Source organism: Antedon bifida, chromosome 2, assembly GCF_963402885.1.
Source record: "Antedon bifida chromosome 2, ecAntBifi1.1, whole genome shotgun sequence".
Classification (NCBI taxonomy): domain Eukaryota; kingdom Metazoa; phylum Echinodermata; class Crinoidea; order Comatulida; family Antedonidae; genus Antedon; species Antedon bifida.
This window is the reverse complement of record NC_136227.1, coordinates 2030661-2045523: the sequence shown is the minus strand read 5'-3', so window position 1 is coordinate 2045523 and position 14863 is coordinate 2030661. Positions and strand designations below refer to the sequence as shown.

Genomic DNA, 14863 nt, shown 5'->3' with positions numbered 1-14863 from the left:
TATTCCATGTAATAACCCTTTTAATCTAAAGCTCTGTCTACACTATCAAACTAGTTTGACAAAAAAGTGTGATATGCCCAAATATGGTAGTGATATGACATCATCATGTCCATATATGGGCACATCACATTTTTTTTCACATAAAGTTTGATAGTGTAGACAGAGCTTTATATTGTAGTGCTGATGAAATGAGTCTGAGCTTAATTCCTGTTGATAAATTCATAATTATTATATTCTTCTTATACAGTCTGTGATTGAGAAAACGTTAATAATGCAGCTAAGATATTAATAACATATCGTCGATAATGGAGGATAATGATAATGATTGATATTTAATTAATCCCACGCCCTCAACTGAACCAAAAACAAAAATATTGGCTTATGAATAATTAATAAGACAATTTAAAAGATCGATAGAGTTAATTATTAAGAATTTTCGATCACTTCCGATGACCGGTGATATGAGCCTCGCTCAGAAGAATCGATACCATGACTGTTACGCGTGATAACAGCAAAAATCAGCTTTTTAAAGAAATATTATTTTTTAATAAAGATATACGTTAGGATCTTGTTTTTTGCTCAAAAATTGTCATTATTGTTTAAAAAATCTCGTTTGTAATTATAAACAATGATTTGGAAAGCGTCAATTAATTGACTAAATAATCGACGGAATGAACGAAGAAATAATTAAATGAACAAACCAATAAAATGTTTTTATAAGAATCATTTGAACGAATGACGGAATGAATGAAGGAATGAGTAAAAACAAAAACACACTGCAAATAAATGAATGAAAGAAAGATGAAATGAATAAAACAAATAAATGAATAAATATATGCATTTTTCTTATTTCAGACGTCAGAATGGATAGTTTTTTTTTACAATTATTCCGAAAATCAGAAAATTCGTACCACCGTGACCCGTAATATTTATAAAAATTAATATTTAACTACAGAATGATATCGGTAGTATCCCTACTACTGTAAAATATTAATCAAATTGACTGAATTCAAAAATATTTTACCAATGATTAAAAAATAACTAATAATGATTATGTTGTTGATGATTGATCGATTCGTATTTTCATCAATAAATGGCGATATTTTAAACTTTATTTTTGTTGCTGAAATTATAATGAGTTTTCATTGTGTTTGATCAAAATTGAAATTTATTTTAAGCAATAATAAATAAATTACTCAAATAATTGTTAAAATCTGTTTTCTATCTGTTTTTACCACGCCCCTAAATTTGTTTTCGATTATTAATTGTTCACCTATTTTTAAAAATGGTTGAGTCCCAAGTAATTTGTTTCCTTTCGGCATTCATCTGATCTGCTTGTCGATTTGCGACGTGTTCGAAGCTTCGGTCTTTGTAGAATCGATCAAAATGGCCGCAGCTAATATCGCTTCGATGTTTCAGTACTGGAAAAACTTCAATCTACAAGAATTACAGGTAAGTGAGAGTTTAAAGACATGTTATTTTGTGTTATATATACATTGCAAACAGAATTAGAGTTGTTTGGTGTAGTTTAGAGGAAGTTTTTAAAGAAAATTACTAGGAAATTGATTGGTAATAGTATCAGCGATCGATTGTTTTTAGCTCAAACCTTTCATTCAATCGAGGCAAGCTATATCAAAGCGATATTGAACTGAAGTGCTGATCGGCGGAGTTCTCGGGCTTGTACAATTGATAAACGGTATAGCGATTTTAAACGATCTATATGCTAGATTAAGTAGTTGTATTGAAACGTGAATATTACGGGAATCAGTGTTTACAATTTGCGCTGAACTCGTGTTGTTAAAACGATATTTTTAGGCCTGGTTGTGCTTTGTTATTGTGCTGAGATTGTGCTGCGTGTGTCGTTCATGTGGACCGATTTCTTCCGAGGCAAACAAAACAATTTTTCATCAACTTTAAATACACTTATATTAAACTTAATAGTACAATAAACAATAGGAAACCTTTTCTGGATATGGTTTGTGTGTCTAATAATTAATAGGCTTCATTAGTTTTTTCTTAAACTTTAATAATAATCACAATATTAAAATCTGAGAACATGTTCCAATAATGATGAGGTTGGAGAAGGAGAACAGAGATTGTTCCTAAACAAAAAGTACATACTAAAATATACACTCTTTTGATAATTTATTTAATATTAATTTTAAAATTTGTAATTTTTTTTTTATTCAAATAATATTGAATTATTCAATAAAAATCAAAATATTTAAAATAAGAATATAAAATAAAAATATACAGTATTTCATTTTTCTTGTTATGTCATTTTGATTGTGTAAAATTTATAACATAAATTGGGATAATACACCTTGAATTTCAAAAAACTGCTGGCCACATATTGTTGCTCTGAAATGAAGTTTTTAAAAATAAAAAAGAAAATTTATGAAAAAAAATTGTGTATGAAAACAGTAATTTTATTTTTAAAGAAAAATGTTCATTTTTTTTTTATCTCAATAATGTCTTTGAAGTCCCACATGCATGGTTATTTTTTTGTTTTATTAATTTTTTTCCCATTATCTTTCTTGTCAACATATTTTATCAAACCAATTTATCAATTTCCTTTATAATTTACTTGCGAAATGAGAAAGATAAAAAAAATACCGGAGATGAAAATAACAGGAAGCAAAAGATGGCGTTGCGTTGCTTTCAGTAATTACGAGGTAGAATCGTATTTCCGGACTAATATAATGTATTTATTGATTCAGTGCAAATGATGAATTAATCAATATGCCATAGAAATACCAAGGTCTTTTATTGATCGTCTACTGCTAATCAGTCTTGATTAAGTCGTCATCGTCAGAGGATGAGGAGGAAATTTTCCAACAAATAAGATTGTACTTAAGAATTTAAGTTTAACCATTTTGGGAAATTGTCAACTATGTTTATCTCATTCACTTTGCAACCAATTATAGCATAACATACATTCCTCTTTAAAAAGATAGTTGCTTTATTAAGTTGTATTTTTTTGTAAGCTGCACACTCTAATTTATGTCTTACTACTGTACCTCCCACAAACTCTGTCATTACATTTGAATACAGTCAATGATAAATTTAAAACATGTTTTAATGATTAAAAGTTTCATTATTTAACAAATTATCAGTTAAAAAATAATTTTTTTTTTAACATGCAGCGTATACGCAATCACTGTATTTTTGGTTACTTAATTTCTGCTCACAGACATTTTCTTTGGTCAAATCAAGATGATTTTATGTGATTGATAAATAAAACAAAATTCTTTTAGTAGTTATAACAATACATTAAACAAACTTATTTAAAGAAATACAGTTTAAATCACAAATGCCAGAAATGATAATTGGTTGTACAAATTATGATGCCGTGTCTCAGTTTGATTAAAAACCCATTGTCAGAGTGTTATGTTATTCACCATCATCATCTCAAGATCTGTTGTTGACTACTTTTGGCTGTTTTTTCTATGAAATTCCTCTGGCTAGACATAGGGTTTTATGTTTCACTTATGATTATCACCAATGAACATGACACTTGAATGCCTTGCTCTGTTTACTTGTTGACCTTTGACCTTGAACATGACTTTTAAATGAATTCTTGGTAAGATGAGGTATTGTAAAGATTGGTTGGATATGATGGCCAACCTACTTTTACAAGTTTTTACAAAGTTTAATTCAATACAAACAAACGTGTATACTATCAGTACTGTCTGAAAACTACCAATATTTTTTATATCTTTTCAACTAATGTACAGTATGTATGTTTGTCAACATCATTAATTACCAAATCATCTGTATTAATTTTGTAAAAAATGTATTTTATGATCTTTTTGTACAGTACTATGGATGGTAACCTTATAACCCTAACTCATTCCCAAGTAAATAGATTTATTTTTAGAGTGTTGAAACCAGTTAATCTTTGACTTATACTCATTCAGTTAATTTACGGTAGTCTAAACCGAGCTGCTCTAAACTAATACAACAACCAATTTTATTTATACTTTTTCAACTGCTGTGGTGTTTAATTCGGGCAATATACTGTATAGTCAATCAGTACAATGTTTGATTCTACTAAAATATCCATGGTGATATACTGATAGAAATAATTAAGTTCTCAGGAAGAAGCAAGTTATTATTTGTATTGAAATACATTCTGACAAATGTATAAACAAGAAATATTTCTTACAAAAAACGCTGCTCGCTTGTTGACATAACAGTTTTAAAGATTTACTGTATTGTCCCCATAAAAAATGTTTTTTTTCAAATTTGTTTTTGAATGTGTTACTGTCATTTAATATGATAATAGTTATTCACTTTAAAAGTAAATAAAACTGGATCGGAAAAAAATGAGTACTGTAGGCCTACTGTACATTACTTTGAAGTACTGTATAGTAATTGCAGTTTCCTTTGTTCTTATACCTTTAGTTGACTGGTAACTGTAATTTGTCAACAATACCCTCAGGCAATCGGATGAAATTACTTTACCATTCCAACTACTAAAATGTCCTGTTTGATGTTATTTATTGAATTGAACTTTTTACAGTCGAGTATATTCAACTGATTTCTTTTTCAAAGGAAAAATACTACTTTGATGTGGTATTCGTTTACAGTTATTTGTATTGAATATCCACTTGATATTGTATATTGAATATAGATTTTTCTCTCAAAAAGTTCCAAAATGATGATCTTTTTTAACTTAAACCTTAAAAATGTTCCTTGAGCTGTTTCATGAAATCTAACAACAACATTTTAAAAAGTAATAATGTTAGTGTACACAGAAAGAAATAAATGTTAGCTTATGACACTGAGACAACAATGGCATTGTTCTTATTTTGTGTTAAAACACCCCTATCATTAAAATAGATGAGTCCAATCAATTTGCATGGGGAAGATATTGCATTTCCATAGCTTATCAACTGGCTAGCCAATGATTGATTGGCCGTCAAAATGATTCATTTCACCGTTGATTGCTTTCCTCCCTTTTATGCTTTTATCTATTGATTCTATTGATCATCAATCAATGCCAGCCAATCAGCTTGCAGTGAGGCCCCTGCGGAACACTGTATATTCTATTCACCATCAGTACTGGGCAGCTGCAGTCTGTTTTTCTTCGGCACACCAGCTTTTATGCCTTGCAAAGATTAATTGAGTGTCTTTCCTGGCAATATTGCCAGATATTGATTTGTATGATGCAAAATAAATTGAATGATTTCTCAAGCAGAAGAGAAGCACATAAAATTCTTGAAAACAAAGAGAAGTGCTAATGTTAGAACTGTTGTTATAATCGTTCTTTCGATTCACATTATTTTATGTTGTGCACGAACATTACGGTTTATAAATTTTTTTTATTGACATTGTAAATGATGAAGATGATGATGATAAGTGCTTTAAAATAAGCTGAAATTTGTGATAAATTTGAGTAAAAGTGTAATAAAATGTAAATTGAGTGTTGATTTATTTTTGTTTTGTGAAATCTTTATAATCTGTAAAAGAAATTTAATATAAACTTTATAAAAATGACACAAAATGTTCGGATTGCAGTATGAAAAATTAAAAATTTACTCTCATCAATCTCGTGAATTTCTATCGTATTGCATAAATTATAAAATCATACAATAGAGAACAATAATAATAATACATAACAATTAGACTGGACATTGCTTTTGTTTTGTTTTTGTAATACATTTTAGATGTTCTGTCAACAAGCCCACATCATACCATAAAATTAGAACTCCATGATCATACCATCTTAACCACAGTACACTTACTACAGTATATTTAAACACTGCACGTATAGGTAATGTTTGGTTCCAAACATTTTCAATTTAAAGTTTAAATCAAGTTTCAACTTCATAATCTTACAGTACATAGACTATTATTAACAAGGGACAAAAAATAGCACAACAAAACAAGGCATTTAAATTTAATCTCAATTGCATAAAAATAAAGCATAAAGCTCAGTGTTTTATACAGTAGTTACAGTATTTATGATATGAATCTATGAAAAAACCATGGACATAGTTACAATTACGACTGATTAGTTTAATTTGGGTGAATAAAATCATGCACATCCTAGAACATTCAGAATTAGTAAATGCATACCGCGACGAAAAAAAATCTTTGTACAGTATTTATGATATGAATCAATGAAAACCCATGAAAAGTTACAGTTACGATTGATTAGGTTAAATTGGGTGAGTACAATCTGTACATTGCCATCCTACAAGATTCAAAATAAGGACATTAAATGCATACCCTGATGAAAACAATCTTTGCCAGCCATTACTAAAAAAACATCGTTTTGCGTATATTAAAATTGTGAAATTGCTAGAGCATTTATTGATTGCATATAGATGCATATCAACAGAAATCTAACTACAAAAATCAATATATGATAATCACCTTCAATATATTATGCCATGCTTTAATAATACTACAGTACAGATTAACATTCAAATACTCGCTGTATGGAACACAGGGAGAAAGAATATTGATTGTAAAAAGTTTAATTTTAGAACAAAATTTTAAGCGATCAATAGTAATATTGTACTTTAAAAGAAATTTATAATTAAATTTCTGCTTGGTGCAATATTTGATAAAATACAAATTCATAATCAATATATGATAATTTATACCTATCAATAATTTATGCATAGAAATTCAAATATTGCTTCAAACGGAATTGAATCGATAAATAATAATTATCAACGGCAATTTGTTTTCATTTAACTTCATCTGCATTGTACTAAGTATGAAACGGTGCAACGCAACAATACTTTGATAAATGTTTATTTAGTAATATGATCATGTTTCAGCGGCATGTAAAACAAATATTCAATAATAACAGTAAATTAAACTTAATGCTATTGCTACAAAAATTTCTCTATAACTTGTTTTTTGGAATACACAGTACATAAAATAAATAGTTTTTCATTTTGTCAACTTATTGTACAAAGAATCGGTTTGCAAATACTGTACTTCTGCGAGAGTGATAAAATTAGTTGGACTAATCTATATTTCTAACAAAAATGTCAATCGGTTTTCCGCTTACCGTTACCTCTCGCTGTGTAAATTGGCCTTAATACTGTACTGTACTTAACAATACAACCAGACACCTTGATTTAAACATAACATATAATTTTCGATTCCAGAAAATTTAATTTGTTTCTTTACAGTGCAGACTTAGATAGAGGTATCTACAGTACTAAACAGGTTTCGCATAAAACAGCAAAAAAGTTAATACAGAAAGTACAGTTTTGCAAATAAACATTGTTGTCAAGTTATTTAATAAAAAAAACAGAATATTTGTTGAATAAATAAATTGCGATAGCAATATCTAAAAACAGCTGTAGTTCCTACAAGCAAACAACAACTCTATTTTGTGAAAGTTAACTAAAAATACTTAATATTGATTCTTTCTCCCAACATTAATTTTGTCAGAATTCATATAATAACAATCAGTATTATGTATGGAACGATTCCTTATTAGGCAGATGTTTCTGATTATACATTTTGATCGATACGCAACCTATCATAAATATTAAAAGAGATAATTAACTTGGCATTTTGTTCGTGTTAGTGATCGTCTTCGAACCATATTATTAATCCATCCAGAATACATCTATCTGATCAATACGTGTGTTTCATTGCGTTATCTTGCCAATATTAAATCATAATCCGGCAAGTAATTTATCATTGGACTGAGCTTTTTGGCATTTTCATTTTTGAAAAATTCAGTTTTTTTTATTGTTAAATATAATATAGAGATTAGTGATAAATGTTAACTCATCCATAGAACAATCAAAATAATGGAAACAAGAGATAATTTACTGTTTGATGATAAATCAGATTTTATAGACAAAGGGTAAAGACATTTATTGAAATTTACATCCAGTATGTCCAGTACTGTAGGCTGAATTTTGCCCACCCAGTCATCTGGCTTTCCACCAAATTTCACTTTTTACTGTACCTAAAAGGGTGTTTTTGTATTGCTTTAAGATCTTTTTATAAGCAATTATCGGTACATATACAGTACAAAGGTTTTTTCCTTCAGCCCTGCTCTTCTTACCTAGCACATTAATACAGTACAGTACAATATTGTGAATATTTCTTTGAAGATTTGTATTACAATCTATAGAATACTTAGTTAGTAAAATACTATTAAAAACTTATAACATCTCATTTTTTTTTTCTTGTAGAAAGAGTTAGATTCTACCGCTACTGAGCTGGCCAGCCGACAAGACGAGAGTGATTCATCGCGTAAACGCCTTGTTGAACAGAGCAGAGAATTTAAGAAAAATACACCAGAAGTAAGGAAGAATGTGTTTTATTGTTAATTTCAAATAGACGAATGAATAAAATTCTGGTGAAGGACGAGAAAGAGTCAGTCTATTTCGTGCCTAGCTTACCTGGATAAACCAACAATAGCCCTTTTCTCCTCAAAGAGTGCTATAACTCAAAAAGTAGAAATTTTCATTGAACACCCCTAACCACAAATGATATGGCTGTTATTTTTAAGTTCTTTTAATGGGATGGCTAATACGGAACTCTGTGCCTACAAATCATTAACCAAATAAAAACAACAATGACAATCGTTTAAAAAGTGAGACAATAACACCATGTAGTTCCTAATGTAAAGAAGGAAGTTAAATAGTGAAGTTAAGAATATCTTTATGTTTCGGTTTTTGTAATTATTCCAGAACACGGTTGTAGTGCAACAGATCCGGTGCAACCAACTGTAACAATAAATTCCCAAACTTTACCTGTTTCCTTTTTTATAAATTACGTTGCAAATCTTAGTAATAAATGTTTATTCACCGTGCAAACCTTTACATAATATTATATATTTCTTGTTTTTAATATACAGTATCTATCCCCATATGAAAATGTCAAACGGACAGAACTAATGAAAGGATTGAAAAAGATGTATGCGCTTGGGAGAACATTAATAGAATATCATAGTCTGTTGATTTTCAACACTTTCTTTAAACAATAATATAATTGATTAGGGCATAACGGACAAACTTGTACTATGATTAATGAAGCCAAGTTGACGAAAATCTTACACATACTAGTTATAGTAGTATTACATACAGTAGTACAATATTATCATTTTAAGAATGTTAAGAAGATTATTACGAAAAGGACAATCTTGTTCGACAAAATGATAGGAGAAGAAAATCAAGTTGCAAAAATAAAAGGTTGCGAAATAGTTTAAATATTTGTGGAAATGCGAAAATTTAGGGCAGAGAAAAAAAATCTGCTATACAGTTGAATTTGTATCAAGCTGCGAAAATAAAAGGTCGCGAAATAGTTGAAATATTTGTAGAAACACAAAAATTTACGGGCGCGAAAAAAAAGTTGAATTTGTGAGCAAGTTGCTGCGCAAACACTTTGGTGTACAGTTTTTTATTTCCTAATTCATTGAAGTAAATTTAGTCCCTGAAACCATTGAACCATTGTAGACTGACCAATGTATTCATTTTTAGCAGTAAATTTAGTTAGTAAACCCTTTATTGTACTATTTAAAGGATATTAGTTATTTCCTTGTTTGATTAAAATTTGTAAGTGGAATAATTATTCACTGAAGAAGTAATTTACACATTATGGAATTATGCTTTGATTGTCACTGTATTGGTGGAAATGATGCTAAAGTATATGATGATGTTATTGTTCTGACACCAATAATTGGTTGATTTTACCTATCCAATCATTGTACTACAATTTGTATACAAATTGAACATGAATATTGAATATTGAAGATACTAGTACATTAAACAAACATCGTTATTGAGCACCTTTAAGTCACTACTCAAAACTCACATATTTTTGTCAACACCATAAGCAATGACTGTTCGAATGGTGCTACTGTATATAAATCGAACGATTGATTGATTGAAATATAACTATATAATTTAACATTTTAAAATCATACCTCTGTGTTCAGATATTTTTGGTAAAAAAATTATATTTACCCCTAAATTTGTTTACAAACAATTAACTTTCAAGACTGAAATTGCAAATAAAAGGTAGAATCCATTTGTGAGACAGATAACTGAAAAGAAAAGGCATCTTGAAATACTTTGATTTGCTAATATTTGCTACAAAAACAAGTATTCAAAAGATTTGAACCCAGAATTTTATAATAATAAACCCAGCACTTTACTAATGTGTCATAATTGTACAATAATTGTAATTGTTGTTTTGATACAGGAAGTACGCAAGGCTGTTGCATCGTTACTTAAAAGTTTTCAAGGTGAAGTCGATGCACTTTCAAAAAGAAGTAAAGCTGCAGAGGGCGCTTTTCTTTCAGTTTACAAGAAACTTATTGACGTTCCAGGTAAAAATTTAAGTTGCAATTTATTTAAAATGTTGTAATGGTCATCATCTCTAGTTTTTACTATATCCTTCATCTCAACCTTAGCTTTCCTCTTCGGGCTGAGTGTCCCATAAGGCTACAAGATGCTCTCTCCGGTCAATTCTGTTTCTAGCTTTAACTTTAGCTTCATTCCATCATTTCCAGCCTAATCTATCTCTTTCTTTCTCCACCGTGTGCCTCCAGGTTGTTTTATCTTAATTTGTAATTTAAAGTAAAACATTTTGTACATTAATTTTTCATTGTATATTGTACTTATTATATTTGTAGTTGACTTTCTGACCCATCATGTTAGTCTTATTTGAAATAAAATGAAAATATTAATTTCTTTATCATTTTTCCACTTATTCTTAGATCCTGTATCTGTGTTAGAGCACGCTCAAGCTCTTCAAAAGAAATCACAGAAAGCGCAAGACCTTGAAATTGAAAATCAGAAGCTTAGGGAGACTTTAGAGGAGTATAATCATGAATTTGCAGAGGTTAAAAACCAAGGTAATAACACAGTGCACCATACCTAGCAATACAAAGTCATGTGTTCGAATCCTGGTATTGTCCTTATAGCCAAAAAAAAGTTTAATTTCACACACAGGCCCCTGAGACTACACCTGGTCAGTACTTTTTCTGGAAGTGGGAAGAGATACTGTATTAAGAGAACATTCTTTCTTTGTTTACAGAAGTAACAATAAAAAACTTAAAGGAAAAACTTAAAGAATATGAGGGCAAAATTGAAGCTACAGCTCAGACGAGAGCTAATGAGAAGGAGAAGGAATTACAACGAGGGTTTGCTGATAAGGAAAGGTAATGATTAATAGGGGAATTGTTAATAATAAGTGAAACAATAAACAGGCACGAAATACATGTTTTACAATGTTTTGTATGTGTAGTAATACACTATATAGGAAAACTATAATTGAACAACACAATATGAATGGTGAATTTAATTTGAATTGTTCTACTGTAATATAATATCGTAAGCTGAATTTTGTCATTTGAACATATTAATGAAATTTGCACATTATGAATAAGCAAACGAATATATTAATATATTTAATTTATAAATTTTAAAAATTATTATCTTAAGCTCTGTCTACACTATCAAACTTTATGTGACAAAAAAATGTGATGTGCCCATATATGGACATGATGGTGTCAAATCACTACCATATTTGAGCATATTACTACCATATTTGGGTATATCACACTTTTTTTTGTCAAACTAGTTTAATAGTGTAGACAGAACTTAAGATATGAAATAGGAGATCATGAATTACCTGTAAAAATAAATATCATATTATTTAGTTGATTTATAATTCTGTTAAATTTCATTGCTTTTCAACAGACAACTTCAAGAGACCCAGATGACAGTAGCAGTGAAATTAGGCGAAGCTGAGGTAAAGGTTTCCACGCTTCAAGCAGGTTAGTCGATTTAATATACACCCTCCCCCTGCCAGAAACAATAAATCAGACTTAATTACCAAATATGGCGTATATTTGATGGTACAATGAGATTTATGATTTGTTGGGGTGAGATAATAGGTTCATTTGTATAGAATGTATTTAATTTTAAGCATATACTTTACTTAATCGAGAAATTGCAATTTATCTGTTTAGAAATGTTGCTAGATTAAGTTAAGATTCCTGTTGCGCAATGATTTCTTGCAGTGTACACGCTTACTATTAATATTTATATTAAATCTATTTCCACAGCGCTGGATAACGCCCTGTCCGAACTATTTGACGTCAAGTCCAAGTTTGACGAGAAGACAGCCGCCAAGTAAGTTATCGAAAGACTATTCAATTAATGATAATAATTTTCAACAGGATCTTAGCGTGGGTTTTCTGGCTGATGAGTTTTTAATGGACATAACAGTCGTAATTGGCTTATTCTTAAATTGATTCCTTATTGGAAGGTTGTCAATAGTATTTTATGTAATATTTGAATTGAACAGGTGAATTGTCATCCTGCGTCATTGATCACTAAAGCTCTGTCTACACTATCAAACTTTATGTGACAAAAAAAATGTCCATATATGGACATGATGACATATCACTACCATATTTGGGTATATCACTACCATATTTGGGCATATCACACTTTTTTGTCAAATTAGTTTAATAGTGTAGATAGAGCTTAAGCCATATTCTATTTCTGAAAGTGTACTTATTGTATGGTTTGTTTTGTGCAAACTTTATTTTTTCTTTTATTCTATAAGAGATAAAGAATTGATTAATTAAAAAAATCCAGTCTAATTACCAATCTGTATCGTTATTGCTTAAGTACAAACTTCATTTAGATGGAGGCTCTAATTTAAGATATCGTTAATTATAGAATCCACCCATAGTGGAGCTGTAGCTTGGTGGTTAACATGCTTGCCTTCCAATCCCAAGGTCCCGGGTTCAATCATGACCTAATGTCAGGGTTGTAACTAGGTCAGGATTGGAACTCGCGACTCTTTCAACTCCACTCCCTAAGCCTCAAATGAGACTTAGTTTATAAGCATGACAAATTATAACATAGTTTATCCATCCATGTAATTGGCAAGTTGCTCACTGTGGGATGCGTATGAAATATTTAAAAAAAATGCTTATTATTCTAAAATTAATCTAGTATCAATAAAAAAATAGTTTTGTGTTGATTTGTTGCGTTAAATGCTTTGTCAGAAAAACAGTAAATTTTATTTTTTAGGTCGGATGAGATGGAGATAGTGATGACGGATTTGGAACGCTCAAATCAGAAGGTTGCTGAGACGGAGAAGGAGATTGAGTCGTTGAAGAGACAACTCATGTCAGCCAATCAGTCACTACAGCTCGCTGATCAGATGCAGAAAGCGCCAAATGTTGTAAGTGACCCGAATCTATTTTTAATCGATGGTGACTCAATTTTGGTTTTGACTTTTGAGTTTATTGATAAATCATACTTCTTAGGTATAAGGTTTATGGATAAACATTTATATTTAATAATTTAAAAGGAAGTCTTGAAAATGTAAAACTGAGATCTTTATATTTCTTTTTACTTTTTTAAAATCCATTAGATTTCTACTAAATATCAATTATATGGCACAATACATAATTTTGGCAAAATGAAGATTTTTTAAAACTTTCTTTCTATTAAGAACTGTTTCTGGAATAATAAAAAGATAAAATTAAAATGCAGTTGTTATAGAAATATTTTAATTTTAAAGCTTTGACTGTTATTATTATTATTTAGATTGTTATTCATATTTCAATTTCAATTTTTCAATTTCAAAAAGACATTTATTTTCCTCCATAGCAAAACAATACAAAATAATAAACAGAAATGGTAAGGTATATTAAAAATGAAATAGATGATTGTTGGATATACAAAAGAAAAGTGAATTTAAGAAAATTGGCTATGGAGGAGCCATAGGCTATTCAAGAATAGTTTTAGAAAATTAGGCACAGTCAACAATATAAATCAATTTTATAAAATAAACCAGAAAATTGTAACCGTTTATATTGAACAATTTAAAATAAATGAAGTGACATCTGTTCATCGAATATTTCCATTTTCTTTGTCCAATTTTTTGACTTAATTCTCTACTAAATTAGTGAGAAATAAATGACATTTCATGTGGGTTAATTCATGGTAATATTATCACCTCTGTCGCAACAGACATTAAAATGATGACTCACTGAGTTTACCTATTTAAAATATGCCTATGTATAAGGCCATCAATCGTGCTATTTAACAGGCTATTTGAAATCTGATCAAATTTGAGCTCATTTGGTTATTACTAAGCATTTCTCAATTATTAAAACATGTAAGCGGTTCGTTTTCTCGGTATCATTGTCTTGTAATCAATTATTTGTAACTAACCTGTATTGATAATGTATAGGTCAAAGGTCGTCAATAGTTGTATTCTGTGCCTTTAGCAGTGTGTAGATTATGTTTTTTAATGCATCCTGTTTGTGTTGACTTTTTCAGGAGCAAGCTATTGATGTGTTGACCAGGTCTAGTCTTGAGATAGAATTAGCAGCTAAGGAAAAAGAGGTAAGTAATAGTGTAGCTGCAGTTGAGTGGTTAACATGCTTGCCTTCCAATCCCAAGGTCCCGGGTTCAATCCTGACCTATTGTCAGGGTTGTAGCTCACACTTTTTTTCAATTCAAGAGACTTAAGCTCTGTCTACACTATTAAACTTTATGTGACAAAAAAATGTGATGTGCCCATATCACACTTTTTTTGTCAAACTAGTTTGATAGTGTACACGGAGCTTTAGTTATAAACATGGTATTGTTTATCCATGCTGTAATTGGGGAGGTACTTGCTGTTGGATGTGTACGAAATAAATAAACAAAAAAATGGGATTATAATGGTGTACAAATTCAGATATTAAACCTTATTATGTATAACTCTAGCTGCATGTCAATTAATTAATTATTTTTGGAATATTTTGTGACATGTATCCACTGTTTCTAACTGTGCAATTATAAAAAAATGATTATATTTCAATATAACAAGTTATTCATTATTCTGTGAATAACAT

At 29.8% G+C, this 14863-nt stretch overlaps 1 protein-coding gene across 1 annotated transcript in view; it reads left to right on the top strand.

Moving 5' to 3' along the window:
- Nucleotides 1-1335: 1335 nt before the first annotated feature.
- Nucleotides 1336-14863, top strand: part of LOC144835728 (protein CASP-like) — a 27377-nt gene continuing 13849 nt past the window's right edge. Inside the window, exons 1-9 of the mRNA XM_078690806.1 lie at nt 1336-1452; nt 8181-8291; nt 10195-10321; nt 10712-10849; nt 11032-11155; nt 11697-11773; nt 12065-12131; nt 13044-13197; nt 14304-14369. Of these exons, the coding sequence (XP_078546932.1) occupies nt 1387-1452; nt 8181-8291; nt 10195-10321; nt 10712-10849; nt 11032-11155; nt 11697-11773; nt 12065-12131; nt 13044-13197; nt 14304-14369 (930 nt within the window). The 5' untranslated portion in view covers nt 1336-1386. The remainder of the gene's footprint in view (nt 1453-8180; nt 8292-10194; nt 10322-10711; nt 10850-11031; nt 11156-11696; nt 11774-12064; nt 12132-13043; nt 13198-14303; nt 14370-14863) is intronic.